This window comes from Centruroides sculpturatus, unplaced genomic scaffold (genome assembly GCF_000671375.1).
Source record: "Centruroides sculpturatus isolate CEXI.00-Female unplaced genomic scaffold, Cexi_2.0 scaffold635, whole genome shotgun sequence".
NCBI classification, from domain to species: Eukaryota; Metazoa; Arthropoda; class Arachnida; order Scorpiones; family Buthidae; genus Centruroides; species Centruroides sculpturatus.
In genome coordinates this window covers 276,231-292,482 of record NW_019384964.1, presented here as the reverse complement: position 1 = coordinate 292,482, position 16,252 = coordinate 276,231, and the positions used below count along the sequence as shown (strand labels likewise).

The window sequence follows — 16,252 nt, the reverse complement described above, 5'->3', positions numbered from 1 at the left end:
TTAACCCTGCGTTAGTGCACTGAGTTTTTTTTCGGCATTAGTGCAGTGGGGCGTTTGTCCACCCCAACATTTTTTTGGGTCCATAAACCATGTAAGTAAAAATTCATAAAGATTTACTCATTTATTTGGTAAAGGCATGTGTCATTATACATATGATTATATTCAGGTATGATTACATATTATATTAGTACATAAATCCATGAAAATAAAAAACAACATATATCAAAACTTAGATAAAACAAAACATTAGATCTTATTATTAAACCAATAGTAAATATCTAAATTGTTTTTTAAGCATTTTTGTCACTCTGATTCAATAGCTGACATTGTATTTTGGCACTCAATGCAAATGACAAGCAGCTTGCTATGTTTGGTATTTTCTCAGTGTGTTTATGAAAGTTAGCCATTTTGAATTAAAATAAACTTATAATAATCAATGTGAATAAAAATAATTTATCTATATTATAAATAATAAATGTGGTCACATTATAGTTATTTTAAAAATAAGAAAAACTAAATAAATATTTATAAAATTTAAAAAAAAATGTAATTAATACTGTGGTGTGTTTGGACACCCCACTGAGAACTGTTGTCTTTCTCTTACTGAAATTTCTGCAACATCGTAGTAATCTCTGAGCATGCTCTATACATGAAATCATGAAGCTACTGAAGAGGAAACAAATATTTCTTGCGAAATCTATGAATACTGCAACTTTTAAAACGTTAGGGGTGTCAAAAATCCCCACTGCACTAGCACAGTGTTAATGTTGTTTTGCATCAGGGACTGGCCCTTAGCCCTTATTTGTTTGACCTGATAATGGACGTGTTGGTGTGTGATGTGAAGTGTGAGGCTCCGTGGAGTATGCTGTTTGCAGATGATATTGTGCTGTGTGAACTTTCCCAAACCAAGGCTGAGAAGAAACTGCAAGATTGGAGGAAAGTTTGAAAGAAAGGGGCATAAAGATTAGCAAAACTAAAACAGCTTATATGACTTTGAATGGTAGAGATGAGTGTAATATTAAAATCCAAAATGTGCCACTCCCTTTTATTCCAAGTTTAAATATCTTGGGACATTTGTCGAGATGGGAGGAGGATTGAGGAGCATAGAATTCAATGTGAATGGATGAACTGGAGAAAGCTGAGCGGTGTGTTATGCGACAAGAAAGTTAGCTGCAATCCGAAAGGAAAATTCTATAAATCAGTTGTTAGACCTGCAATGTTATACGGAGCTGAGACATGGGCAATAACAAGAGCTCAAGAAAGAAAGATGGAGGTGGCTGAAATGAGAATGTTGAGATGGATGTGTGAAGAGTGTCAAGGAAGGATAGAATAAAGAATGATTTTATTAGAAGTTCTGTTAAGGTGGGCCTCTTGAACAAAAAGATGCAAGAATGTAAGTTGAGGTGGTTTGGCCACGTAGAGTGAAGAAGTGACAATTATGTTGGAAAGAAGACTGGAAAACTTGCAGTAAAAGGAAAGAGGAAAAAGGAAGATCAAAGATGCATTGGAAAGATAAGGTGGAAGAAGACTTGAACCAAAGGGACTTAAGAGCAAAGCCTTTGATAGGGAGAAATGGAAAAAAACATATTAGAGAAGGAAATGCCTGACCCCATATAAACATAGGAAAAGGCAAAGATAAAGATGATGATACAGGTTAGAATCAGAAACTTTTATATTGTAAAGAAAGTGAACATATAACTAAAATGTTTATATTTTAAAATAAAAAAAATTAACAGTTGAATAAAGAAATAACAGAAAAAAAAAATTCAAATTTCTAAGTATCCAATCAAAAGATTTTAAAAAATTTAAGCTGTGTAATAATTACATCATATCATATAATTATCATCATATTGAAAAATAATAAAAATAGTTAATAAAAATCTTTGTAAACTAAATGTTCAATTCAGCCATTAACAATTCACAAATATATTTTATTATAACATAAAAAATAAATAATTGCATTTTATTTAATTCTCAAACTTTTATTGTATAAAAAGCTATCAATATGTAGAAATTGAAGTTCTAAGATGAAAATGGATAAAACTGTTTAAAATTATTTTTGGTAACATGTAAAATTTATTTAATTACTCCACATGTAAATTAATTTTAAGGAGGAAGGGTAACATATTTGATGACATTAATTAGTAAATTATACTTGTGCCAAACAGTCTCAACTGAATCATTGTTAGAAAACAATCCATGAATTTTATCAGTTGGTTCGTTACAAGTAACACTACTAATACATGTTGATAAATGAAGATGATCTAAGTTGTTACAATCAAACAAGTAATGATTCAGGGTTGCATTATCCTGCATACAATAAGCACAAATAGCTGATGAACTCAAGTCCATATATAAATTTTTTCATACTAAAGGATATTTGTTTAATCAAATCTGAACTATCATTCTCTTTACAATAAACAACAGTTGTTGGTAGTAAATATAAAGACACCAACAATTAACTAGTATTTTTAAATACCATGTGCGTTATATTTGGCCTGAAGTAAATTATCCCTTTCTTCTCTGAAGATAGGATTTTCAAACTCACATAGGATAGTGTTTGTATAATATTTTATAATATCTGGAGATGAGTCAATTAGAGAGAGTGAAACACATATTCTATTAAGTAGTCCATCCAGTTTGATATACCAATAATGTTTTAATAGTCTATTTGATGAAAGTTTCTTCAGAGTAGAGTATGCCACACATTCCAAAGAGGTAGTGTCTGAAATTTATGTTTTTCAAAAAACTAAGAGTTAGTTTAACAAAACGTTTTTGGGAGAATTCTAGACCCAATTCAGATCTAATTGCATATGAGGGATTGACCTCTCAAAACCAAAAAGATGATGAAAGAACATTAGCTATATCAAGTCAATGTCCTCAAAATAAAAAGGTCCCCCATAAGGATAGGCCATAGGACCAACTAGAAGTAAATAAGGAAGCAGCTAGTTTCTTTCACAGAACCATCTGGCTATTCCTCATCCTTCTCAGGATATCAATCACAGCTTTAATTTTAGAATAAGCCTTACCTTTAATGTAAGGTATGTAATCTATGTACAAACTTGTAAAAGACAACTGAATTCCCAAATAGATAATTTCGTTGACAATACTTATCTCTCTTTTATTTAAGAAAAACTTGACTGTTTTTCTCATCCTACCATCTTGTCTAAAGTTTATTAGCTTCGACTTAAAAAAATTAATATGTAATCCCGAGGTAGAGGAATAAGCAAATAATCTATCCAATTTCTTTTGTAAATAAACCGATGTAAAAGATAACACTACTGTGTCATCTGCAAATTGCAGTAAATGCACACCATATTCACCCATAGAGATGGAATCATTACTCAAGTCATCAAAAGCATAAACTATATCATTAACATAGCAGATAAACAATAAGGGACTAAGAGAATCTTTTTGTGGTAAGCCCTTCTCTAGTGGATAAACCTCAGTTAACCCAACACTGGTAAAAATCCTTGCCTTCAAACCTGAGAATAAATTTTGGATAATTTTAATAAATTTATCAGACGTCTCAAGCATTTCTAATTTAGAAACCAATACTTCTATTATAACACTGTCGAAAGCTTTTTCATAGTCTAGGAAAGCAGCCAACAAATGTTATCTTTTCTTAGAAAGTTGCCTACAAATCAGGGAATGAAGAATTAGAATATTACAAAAAGTGCTCTTCTGCAGTTGGAAAGCAAATTGTACAGGTGAAATAAGATTTCTCTCTCTAAGCCATATACCCAGCATTTTTGCAATAATGGAAGTAAAAATTTTCCAAACAACAGGTAACAACAATATGGGACGAAAGTTAGTAGAATCACCAATTAAACCCTTTTTGTGAATCACTTTAATCTTTATCTCCAACCATGATTTTGGAACTATTGCAGAATCATAAACTCGATTAAATAATTTAACCAAGTGAGATACTAATGAACTCCTAGAACAAGGGTTGCCAAACGTTTTTGATTGTCGACCTCCTACAGTTTCGAAACCTCACAAAAAAAAAGCACTTACTATTTTAATATATTTCTTTTAATTTTGCATTTTTTTCATTTATTGTATATTTGTTAATAATAATTTTTGTAACTGATAATCAGTGAGACGGATAAGCTTGATAATAGATCCCCCAATAATGTTATATCAACCCCCAGGGGTCAATATTGACCACTTTGGCGACCCCTGTCCTAGAATAAGCAATTACAGACGGTGAAATATTGTCTATCCCAGAAGCAAAATGTAATCACATCTTTTGGATTTCAATATTTACCTCTGAGGCTGAGATAGGGAGGTCCAAAAAAGAATCAGTCACTGGAGAAGCCACTGGGAAGGGCAGGATATGGATGCATTTAAACCGAATAACTGCTTATAATAGTTATACAAACCTACCAAAGAAATCTCATGGTCTGGAATACTCCTAACCCCCTGAAGATGGCCTACACAATACCAAAAAATTCTGGAGTCTCTTTTGCCAGTTGTAAGCCAAAATTACAATAATATTTTCTCTTTTCACCCTAATAAATAAATTATATTATTTTTTCAAATTAAGAAACATGGTAAGGTCAGTCTGATCATTTGATCTATGAAATTTGCCAAGGGCATAATTCCTTGCCTTCTTCTATTTACAACAAGATTCATCAAACCAGGGAGCATGAATACTCCTGATATACCATGCCTTCAATTAGTATGTCAAGCCTCTTTGCTATAAAACATAAATCAGATATAATTGAGTTGTAAAAATCATCAATGAGTTCGAATTCAGAATCCTTATTCTGAAAACACTGCTTAGCTGCATCTTCAAACATTTCAATTTTTGAGTCATTCCAAACAAAATGGAACCTAGTAAAATAGGACCTTACAACCAAAGGAAGTCTCTTATCAGTAGATAAATACAGTCCCACTGGAAAATGGTTGGAGAATGGGAGAGGTTCATCACAGAAGGACTCTACCGTAAGGGCCAAATTTTGAGAGATGATTATATAATCAATAACAGAGCTACCTACTTTTGACAGAAAAGTTAGTTCTCCCAGGTAGTCTCCCACAATTCGACCATTAAGAAGAATTAGATCTTTTCAATCAGCCACCGTGAAAACTGTCTACCAGCTGTGCCAACCTTTAAGTCCTTAGACAATCTTGCATTGAAAATGTGTGGTGATGCCTCATTTAAGTATGAATCAAATTCTTCACCTATATGGACATTAAAATCACTCATAACAACAACTCCATCATAAGACCAAGAAGTCAAAACAGAAGAAAACCGATCAAGGCATAAGCCTTGCTGCTTTAATGAGCTAACATATGTCACCAACATCAAAACTCTCCTAGAGCTGTGATTCAAGGAATAAGATAGTCCTATCACCATTAAGTCAGAGTAAGTCTCTAATAACTCATAATGCCTCTATCCGCATCATAGAAGAACAAAATACCACTGTGGAGCCTACCTGGACCCAATGACTTTTCAGCTGAAACCATAAAATACTTACAATTAACTGGTAGAGACTTGCATATAAAATTCTGGTCCATCGAAACCATCCAAGTTTCAACAAGGGCCAAACAAATTAAATCTAGTCTGTTAGTCAAATGATTTAATAACAAACATTCAGTACCAAAACCATGATAATTCCAAAAGAACATAGAATCCAAATGACAGTCTGATCCAGCATATTCCAGATATAAAGATGCTGAAGTTCTCTCAGAACCCTTTCTCAAGTGAAAAGGAAAATTTAAAATAAAAAAGCAGGAACTTCTATTAATTGTTGTCCTGAAACAGAATAAGTATATCTCTTTTCATCCACATACACAACACAATGTCAGGCAAATAGACACGTCAACCTGTTTCATGATAATCTTTTAAGTAAGTAACCAAAGTTTTTTACAACAAAGTCGAGAATTCAACAATAAATCAAGCACCAACTTAAATGTAACTGAATTTTCCCTATCCTTCTGCTGAATCTTCAATCTAAATTTTTGCAATAAATAATTCCAACATTTCCATGACATCAACTGTATACAATAGAATTCCAGAGTTTTACCCCTGGAACGGGAAATACCAACAATATTTTGCACAGATAAGTCAACTGTATCCAACTCCATAGACAATAATTTAACTAGGTATTCTTGAATATCCAATTCGTGCAGAACACTTTGTTAAACATCATAAAATCGATTCTTTTGGAAGCATTAACCTGTCTACCATAAGCAAAAGAGTGCAACTCACTCAATGATATCATCCAAAGGAAATTGATCACACTATTCCAACTTATCTAAATGCAAACACACTTTAGAAAGGCCACACTCAAGTTTTTTAACCAAGGACAAAGTTGACTGATTATCCAGCTTCAATTTAGCAAGCTTATCTTTGATGCACTTCAACTGCAGCACAACTGTACTCAAAGTTGATTCCAAATACTGTTGTATGGATAACCTTCCCTCTAAGGGGATTGCTTCTTTAAGTAATGTTCTAGCTTTGGACATTTAGCTTCCAGAACACTTGGAGAACAATGATGCTTAGTTCCTTTCTGGTCATCTTTGCTCTGCTTTAATCCTATTGGGGGAGTTCGAGGAAACATATCCAAAAAATGAACGACTTGTAATAACAAAAAACAAAATACAATAGGGTGACAAAGCGTGATAAATAAATACAATTCAAAAAGAAGTTATAATTGTAATAATCTGTAATAGCAGTAACTCAACGCTAAAAGTCACCAGCAACAATGACTGCTCAGCAGCACACCATAATATATAATATTATGTATCATAATAAATGAGCATTTCACATAATTTAGTTATAGATGATAATTTAGCATCTATCATTATGTATTATAATTCACAAAGAACTTGCAAATATAGTAAAAAATAAACATAATTAATAACTGGAATATTAAAGTCTGATATGAAAGTCATGCATATTTTGCCAAGCAATAAAAGACTAAGTAAAAATTGAATAATTTCTTAATTTTTTACCATATTTGTTTTCTTTTTTGTGAGAAAGAGATTCTTCAGATACGATGCTGGAAACTGGACTTGATCTTTGTGGTCGAAAGTTTTCTGTAGTGATGACTTCTTTCTGTTAAGGTAGAGGCATTTTAATATTGATTAAACACAAAAATTTGCATCATTAATTTTACATATTATGTACGTTAATATTTACTTCTTTGGCAGGGATTATCACATGCCCATCGATATTCTGTCCTTTCTGAACAAATAATTTCCCATGTCTGGCTTTCAGTTCTCGTGGATGAGGTGTATCATGTCTTATAAACCTTGTCTACAATAAATAATTTAAACAAATTTATGAATATTACATTAAAATAATACCCCTAAAAATTTATATATTTACTTCTTTATCATCATTTTCTTCATTTTCTTCAGCAAATGTTACTGAATAAGCTCTATTCTGAGGAATTTCTTCCCACTTTTCTTGTTCTAATTCACCATGAAGATTTTCTATGAATATTAAATATATTGTAATTATAAAAACAAAATACTAATAATTAGATTATTATTATTATTTTGTAAATATTTATGCTTGAATAATTCATAAAACATACACAATGAAACCAGTGTTAATACACTGGTTTCATAATCACTGATAATGAAACCAGTGTTAATACACTGGTTTCATTATCAGTGGCGTGCCATGACATTTGATGATAGGTAAGCTGTGTTTCTGTAAGAAGCCGACACCCAGGGGCAATCAGTCAATTGCATGTCAGTGATGATCTAGGGCAGGCATGGCCAACATATGGCCCGTCTAATCAATTTATGTGGCCCGCGATTAATCTTTCAATATTAGCTACTTAAGTCCAAATATCTCGACGAAAAATTCTGACGCCTAAAAAAAAGAAAAGGTCAACAAGTAACTGTGCGATTAGAGTTAACGCTCCATTACAAATGTTTTCAGCACAGCATAGAATGTTGATAATGTGAAAAATGTATCTGTAATCTCTATGTACAATTTAGTCTCTACGGGGTGACACAACAATGAGATCTCGCACCACCTCAAAATCTTGCTAGGGCAGCCTCTGGTTTGGGCCATGAAATAAGTTTTCTTTCCAATTCGGCCCGGGGACAAAAACTGTTGGCCACACCTGGTCTAGGGTCCATTCGTATCGTTTATTCGATAAGCCAGTAAAAACCGTAGACTTTTCTAAATGTATTTTTAATATCACAATTACTTTTTGAATCGCTAGCCACGATATAAGGACTACAATTAAAAATAAAATAATAAAAACTTACTTAGTGAAATAAAATGCGTGGTGGATGTACCAGTACATACCTGGTACAAAATAGTCTTCAATTGTATGAATATACTTTTAAAGAAAATTATAATTAAATATAGCTTTGTAAAGAAACGTACATAAAAATATAAAATATTCTTTACTTTTTAAATCTTAAAACAATGCACTTAGTAAGATAGTCCCTACGAGTGGCTAATGGATGGAATCGAAGACGGTTGCAGAGCCTGCATACACGTGGACTGCCAAATCCCCAGGATGCCGATACCGATCAATGTCAAATACCTCTTTTGTCGCATCACTAGTAAATCTCAAAGGACGCGACAGGACTGTTGTAGATTTTAAATGTTTCTCACCATAGCCGTAAAAATATAAATGTGTTAAACTTAAAGTCATTTGTTTTCTAACTAATTCGTTTTAGGACCAAGTGTCCTCAGAAATTTCCAAAATTTCCAACTTTTCGGTCACTTTCGTTGAACTGGAAAAATTTCTGTCTTTATTACATTAATAATATGAAGAAATCAGTCTCCACTGTACTCGGCTATAAATTGGTTCGGTTAAGCTTTTGTTTAAGTAAAATTTCAGCTCTTTCACCAGGGTTTTATTTATGTCCCCAATTCCCTAATCTCTTAATTATTTAACTACTTCTTAAGTAGAAATAAGTCGAAACTGGTTACTTTGTACTTGAATATTTGTAGTCTCGGGAAAGAAGTGGAAAGACAACAGATACATAAATCGTAAATTTAAGGAAAATAAATTCTAGAGCTTTTTCTGTACCTCGTGCATCTCTCTCATTCATTAAATTTAGTTGTAAGTTATGCTGTCAAAGTAACAGTTAATTTTTTAACATTGTACAAGAATTGTACATGTTTTTTTCTACATCCCCTTAAAGATGGGATATACGAAATCATAATATCACTGGTTTAACATTGAAATCTGTGAGTAATATAAAATCGGAGAGCGAAATAAAAATATCAAATATTTTAATGGATTTTTTTAAACTCCTGTCAACTATACAGAACTATCGTAAAAACATACCAGTAAATTCTTATCAGTTGGGTTAAGTTATAAATCTACTCGCAATTCGGGTAATCGAGCAAGGACGGCCAAATATCTAGCGGGTAGGCAGCTAACAGCCCAGAACCGATCCTGGATAGAATTGGATGCGGTATACGTGTAGCATCCACCCAAGGTCCTAGGCTTCCATCGGCTAAACCGGGTGAGGTTGGTGCTCTGTAAATTGCATGCACGAATCTGGCTTTTTGGATGCTGACAATATAGTNACTAAATGTTCAATTCAGCCATTAACAATTCACAAATATATTTTATTATAACATAAAAAATAAATAATTGCATTTTATTTAATTCTCAAACTTTTATTGTATAAAAAGCTATCAATATGTAGAAATTGAAGTTCTAAGATGAAAATGGATAAAACTGTTTAAAATTATTTTTGGTAACATGTAAAATTTATTTAATTACTCCACATGTAAATTAATTTTAAGGAGGAAGGGTAACATATTTGATGACATTAATTAGTAAATTATACTTGTGCCAAACAGTCTCAACTGAATCATTGTTAGAAAACAATCCATGAATTTTATCAGTTGGTTCGTTACAAGTAACACTACTAATACATGTTGATAAATGAAGATGATCTAAGTTGTTACAATCAAACAAGTAATGATTCAGGGTTGCATTATCCTGCATACAATAAGCACAAATAGCTGATGAACTCAAGTCCATATATAAATTTTTTCATACTAAAGGATATTTGTTTAATCAAATCTGAACTATCATTCTCTTTACAATAAACAACAGTTGTTGGTAGTAAATATAAAGACACCAACAATTAACTAGTATTTTTAAATACCATGTGCGTTATATTTGGCCTGAAGTAAATTATCCCTTTCTTCTCTGAAGATAGGATTTTCAAACTCACATAGGATAGTGTTTGTATAATATTTTATAATATCTGGAGATGAGTCAATTAGAGAGAGTGAAACACATATTCTATTAAGTAGTCCATCCAGTTTGATATACCAATAATGTTTTAATAGTCTATTTGATGAAAGTTTCTTCAGAGTAGAGTATGCCACACATTCCAAAGAGGTAGTGTCTGAAATTTATGTTTTTCAAAAAACTAAGAGTTAGTTTAACAAAACGTTTTTGGGAGAATTCTAGACCCAATTCAGATCTAATTGCATATGAGGGATTGACCTCTCAAAACCAAAAAGATGATGAAAGAACATTAGCTATATCAAGTCAATGTCCTCAAAATAAAAAGGTCCCCCATAAGGATAGGCCATAGGACCAACTAGAAGTAAATAAGGAAGCAGCTAGTTTCTTTCACAGAACCATCTGGCTATTCCTCATCCTTCTCAGGATATCAATCACAGCTTTAATTTTAGAATAAGCCTTACCTTTAATGTAAGGTATGTAATCTATGTACAAACTTGTAAAAGACAACTGAATTCCCAAATAGATAATTTCGTTGACAATACTTATCTCTCTTTTATTTAAGAAAAACTTGACTGTTTTTCTCATCCTACCATCTTGTCTAAAGTTTATTAGCTTCGACTTAAAAAAATTAATATGTAATCCCGAGGTAGAGGAATAAGCAAATAATCTATCCAATTTCTTTTGTAAATAAACCGATGTAAAAGATAACACTACTGTGTCATCTGCAAATTGCAGTAAATGCACACCATATTCACCCATAGAGATGGAATCATTACTCAAGTCATCAAAAGCATAAACTATATCATTAACATAGCAGATAAACAATAAGGGACTAAGAGAATCTTTTTGTGGTAAGCCCTTCTCTAGTGGATAAACCTCAGTTAACCCAACACTGGTAAAAATCCTTGCCTTCAAACCTGAGAATAAATTTTGGATAATTTTAATAAATTTATCAGACGTCTCAAGCATTTCTAATTTAGAAACCAATACTTCTATTATAACACTGTCGAAAGCTTTTTCATAGTCTAGGAAAGCAGCCAACAAATGTTATCTTTTCTTAGAAAGTTGCCTACAAATCAGGGAATGAAGAATTAGAATATTACAAAAAGTGCTCTTCTGCAGTTGGAAAGCAAATTGTACAGGTGAAATAAGATTTCTCTCTCTAAGCCATATACCCAGCATTTTTGCAATAATGGAAGTAAAAATTTTCCAAACAACAGGTAACAACAATATGGGACGAAAGTTAGTAGAATCACCAATTAAACCCTTTTTGTGAATCACTTTAATCTTTATCTCCAACCATGATTTTGGAACTATTGCAGAATCATAAACTCGATTAAATAATTTAACCAAGTGAGATACTAATGAACTCCTAGAACAAGGGTTGCCAAACGTTTTTGATTGTCGACCTCCTACAGTTTCGAAACCTCACAAAAAAAAAGCACTTACTATTTTAATATATTTCTTTTAATTTTGCATTTTTTTCATTTATTGTATATTTGTTAATAATAATTTTTGTAACTGATAATCAGTGAGACGGATAAGCTTGATAATAGATCCCCCAATAATGTTATATCAACCCCCAGGGGTCAATATTGACCACTTTGGCGACCCCTGTCCTAGAATAAGCAATTACAGACGGTGAAATATTGTCTATCCCAGAAGCAAAATGTAATCACATCTTTTGGATTTCAATATTTACCTCTGAGGCTGAGATAGGGAGGTCCAAAAAAGAATCAGTCACTGGAGAAGCCACTGGGAAGGGCAGGATATGGATGCATTTAAACCGAATAACTGCTTATAATAGTTATACAAACCTACCAAAGAAATCTCATGGTCTGGAATACTCCTAACCCCCTGAAGATGGCCTACACAATACCAAAAAATTCTGGAGTCTCTTTTGCCAGTTGTAAGCCAAAATTACAATAATATTTTCTCTTTTCACCCTAATAAATAAATTATATTATTTTTTCAAATTAAGAAACATGGTAAGGTCAGTCTGATCATTTGATCTATGAAATTTGCCAAGGGCATAATTCCTTGCCTTCTTCTATTTACAACAAGATTCATCAAACCAGGGAGCATGAATACTCCTGATATACCATGCCTTCAATTAGTATGTCAAGCCTCTTTGCTATAAAACATAAATCAGATATAATTGAGTTGTAAAAATCATCAATGAGTTCGAATTCAGAATCCTTATTCTGAAAACACTGCTTAGCTGCATCTTCAAACATTTCAATTTTTGAGTCATTCCAAACAAAATGGAACCTAGTAAAATAGGACCTTACAACCAAAGGAAGTCTCTTATCAGTAGATAAATACAGTCCCACTGGAAAATGGTTGGAGAATGGGAGAGGTTCATCACAGAAGGACTCTACCGTAAGGGCCAAATTTTGAGAGATGATTATATAATCAATAACAGAGCTACCTACTTTTGACAGAAAAGTTAGTTCTCCCAGGTAGTCTCCCACAATTCGACCATTAAGAAGAATTAGATCTTTTCAATCAGCCACCGTGAAAACTGTCTACCAGCTGTGCCAACCTTTAAGTCCTTAGACAATCTTGCATTGAAAATGTGTGGTGATGCCTCATTTAAGTATGAATCAAATTCTTCACCTATATGGACATTAAAATCACTCATAACAACAACTCCATCATAAGACCAAGAAGTCAAAACAGAAGAAAACCGATCAAGGCATAAGCCTTGCTGCTTTAATGAGCTAACATATGTCACCAACATCAAAACTCTCCTAGAGCTGTGATTCAAGGAATAAGATAGTCCTATCACCATTAAGTCAGAGTAAGTCTCTAATAACTCATAATGCCTCTATCCGCATCATAGAAGAACAAAATACCACTGTGGAGCCTACCTGGACCCAATGACTTTTCAGCTGAAACCATAAAATACTTACAATTAACTGGTAGAGACTTGCATATAAAATTCTGGTCCATCGAAACCATCCAAGTTTCAACAAGGGCCAAACAAATTAAATCTAGTCTGTTAGTCAAATGATTTAATAACAAACATTCAGTACCAAAACCATGATAATTCCAAAAGAACATAGAATCCAAATGACAGTCTGATCCAGCATATTCCAGATATAAAGATGCTGAAGTTCTCTCAGAACCCTTTCTCAAGTGAAAAGGAAAATTTAAAATAAAAAAGCAGGAACTTCTATTAATTGTTGTCCTGAAACAGAATAAGTATATCTCTTTTCATCCACATACACAACACAATGTCAGGCAAATAGACACGTCAACCTGTTTCATGATAATCTTTTAAGTAAGTAACCAAAGTTTTTTACAACAAAGTCGAGAATTCAACAATAAATCAAGCACCAACTTAAATGTAACTGAATTTTCCCTATCCTTCTGCTGAATCTTCAATCTAAATTTTTGCAATAAATAATTCCAACATTTCCATGACATCAACTGTATACAATAGAATTCCAGAGTTTTACCCCTGGAACGGGAAATACCAACAATATTTTGCACAGATAAGTCAACTGTATCCAACTCCATAGACAATAATTTAACTAGGTATTCTTGAATATCCAATTCGTGCAGAACACTTTGTTAAACATCATAAAATCGATTCTTTTGGAAGCATTAACCTGTCTACCATAAGCAAAAGAGTGCAACTCACTCAATGATATCATCCAAAGGAAATTGATCACACTATTCCAACTTATCTAAATGCAAACACACTTTAGAAAGGCCACACTCAAGTTTTTTAACCAAGGACAAAGTTGACTGATTATCCAGCTTCAATTTAGCAAGCTTATCTTTGATGCACTTCAACTGCAGCACAACTGTACTCAAAGTTGATTCCAAATACTGTTGTATGGATAACCTTCCCTCTAAGGGGATTGCTTCTTTAAGTAATGTTCTAGCTTTGGACATTTAGCTTCCAGAACACTTGGAGAACAATGATGCTTAGTTCCTTTCTGGTCATCTTTGCTCTGCTTTAATCCTATTGGGGGAGTTCGAGGAAACATATCCAAAAAATGAACGACTTGTAATAACAAAAAACAAAATACAATAGGGTGACAAAGCGTGATAAATAAATACAATTCAAAAAGAAGTTATAATTGTAATAATCTGTAATAGCAGTAACTCAACGCTAAAAGTCACCAGCAACAATGACTGCTCAGCAGCACACCATAATATATAATATTATGTATCATAATAAATGAGCATTTCACATAATTTAGTTATAGATGATAATTTAGCATCTATCATTATGTATTATAATTCACAAAGAACTTGCAAATATAGTAAAAAATAAACATAATTAATAACTGGAATATTAAAGTCTGATATGAAAGTCATGCATATTTTGCCAAGCAATAAAAGACTAAGTAAAAATTGAATAATTTCTTAATTTTTTACCATATTTGTTTTCTTTTTTGTGAGAAAGAGATTCTTCAGATACGATGCTGGAAACTGGACTTGATCTTTGTGGTCGAAAGTTTTCTGTAGTGATGACTTCTTTCTGTTAAGGTAGAGGCATTTTAATATTGATTAAACACAAAAATTTGCATCATTAATTTTACATATTATGTACGTTAATATTTACTTCTTTGGCAGGGATTATCACATGCCCATCGATATTCTGTCCTTTCTGAACAAATAATTTCCCATGTCTGGCTTTCAGTTCTCGTGGATGAGGTGTATCATGTCTTATAAACCTTGTCTACAATAAATAATTTAAACAAATTTATGAATATTACATTAAAATAATACCCCTAAAAATTTATATATTTACTTCTTTATCATCATTTTCTTCATTTTCTTCAGCAAATGTTACTGAATAAGCTCTATTCTGAGGAATTTCTTCCCACTTTTCTTGTTCTAATTCACCATGAAGATTTTCTATGAATATTAAATATATTGTAATTATAAAAACAAAATACTAATAATTAGATTATTATTATTATTTTGTAAATATTTATGCTTGAATAATTCATAAAACATACACAATGAAACCAGTGTTAATACACTGGTTTCATAATCACTGATAATGAAACCAGTGTTAATACACTGGTTTCATTATCAGTGGCGTGCCATGACATTTGATGATAGGTAAGCTGTGTTTCTGTAAGAAGCCGACACCCAGGGGCAATCAGTCAATTGCATGTCAGTGATGATCTAGGGCAGGCATGGCCAACATATGGCCCGTCTAATCAATTTATGTGGCCCGCGATTAATCTTTCAATATTAGCTACTTAAGTCCAAATATCTCGACGAAAAATTCTGACGCCTAAAAAAAAGAAAAGGTCAACAAGTAACTGTGCGATTAGAGTTAACGCTCCATTACAAATGTTTTCAGCACAGCATAGAATGTTGATAATGTGAAAAATGTATCTGTAATCTCTATGTACAATTTAGTCTCTACGGGGTGACACAACAATGAGATCTCGCACCACCTCAAAATCTTGCTAGGGCAGCCTCTGGTTTGGGCCATGAAATAAGTTTTCTTTCCAATTCGGCCCGGGGACAAAAACTGTTGGCCACACCTGGTCTAGGGTCCATTCGTATCGTTTATTCGATAAGCCAGTAAAAACCGTAGACTTTTCTAAATGTATTTTTAATATCACAATTACTTTTTGAATCGCTAGCCACGATATAAGGACTACAATTAAAAATAAAATAATAAAAACTTACTTAGTGAAATAAAATGCGTGGTGGATGTACCAGTACATACCTGGTACAAAATAGTCTTCAATTGTATGAATATACTTTTAAAGAAAATTATAATTAAATATAGCTTTGTAAAGAAACGTACATAAAAATATAAAATATTCTTTACTTTTTAAATCTTAAAACAATGCACTTAGTAAGATAGTCCCTACGAGTGGCTAATGGATGGAATCGAAGACGGTTGCAGAGCCTGCATACACGTGGACTGCCAAATCCCCAGGATGCCGATACCGATCAATGTCAAATACCTCTTTTGTCGCATCACTAGTATATCTCAAAGGACGCGACAGGGCTGTTGTAGATTTTAAACGTTTCTCACCATAGCTGTAAAAATCTAAATATGTTAA

General features: G+C 32.7%; 2 protein-coding genes and 1 long non-coding RNA gene across 9 annotated transcripts in view; 1 reads left to right on the top strand and 2 right to left on the bottom strand.

The window, feature by feature from the left end:
• The window catches only part of LOC111632491, a 2,990-nt gene extending 2,767 nt beyond the window's left edge, over positions 1-223 (top strand). The window contains exon 2 of the long non-coding RNA XR_002757868.1: positions 167-223. This is a non-coding gene — a long non-coding RNA (uncharacterized LOC111632491). The remainder of the gene's footprint in view (positions 1-166) is intronic.
• The window catches only part of LOC111632489 (protein lap4-like), a 164,105-nt gene extending 156,662 nt beyond the window's left edge, over positions 1-7,443 (bottom strand). For all 7 annotated transcript variants that reach the window (XM_023376911.1, XM_023376913.1, XM_023376910.1 and 4 more), the window contains exons 1-3: positions 7,340-7,443; positions 7,151-7,267; positions 6,964-7,066 (exon numbers count right to left, since the gene is read on the bottom strand). The gene's annotated coding sequence lies outside the window, so the exon portion shown is untranslated. The remainder of the gene's footprint in view (positions 1-6,963; positions 7,067-7,150; positions 7,268-7,339) is intronic.
• A 7,077-nt stretch (positions 7,444-14,520) lies between these two features.
• LOC111632488 (protein lap4-like) overlaps positions 14,521-16,252 on the bottom strand; it is a 4,538-nt gene continuing 2,806 nt past the window's right edge. Inside the window, exons 3-5 of the mRNA XM_023376906.1 lie at positions 14,971-15,077; positions 14,782-14,898; positions 14,521-14,697 (exon numbers count right to left, since the gene is read on the bottom strand). Of these exons, the coding sequence (XP_023232674.1) occupies positions 14,560-14,697; positions 14,782-14,898; positions 14,971-15,077 (362 nt within the window). The 3' untranslated portion in view covers positions 14,521-14,559. The remainder of the gene's footprint in view (positions 14,698-14,781; positions 14,899-14,970; positions 15,078-16,252) is intronic.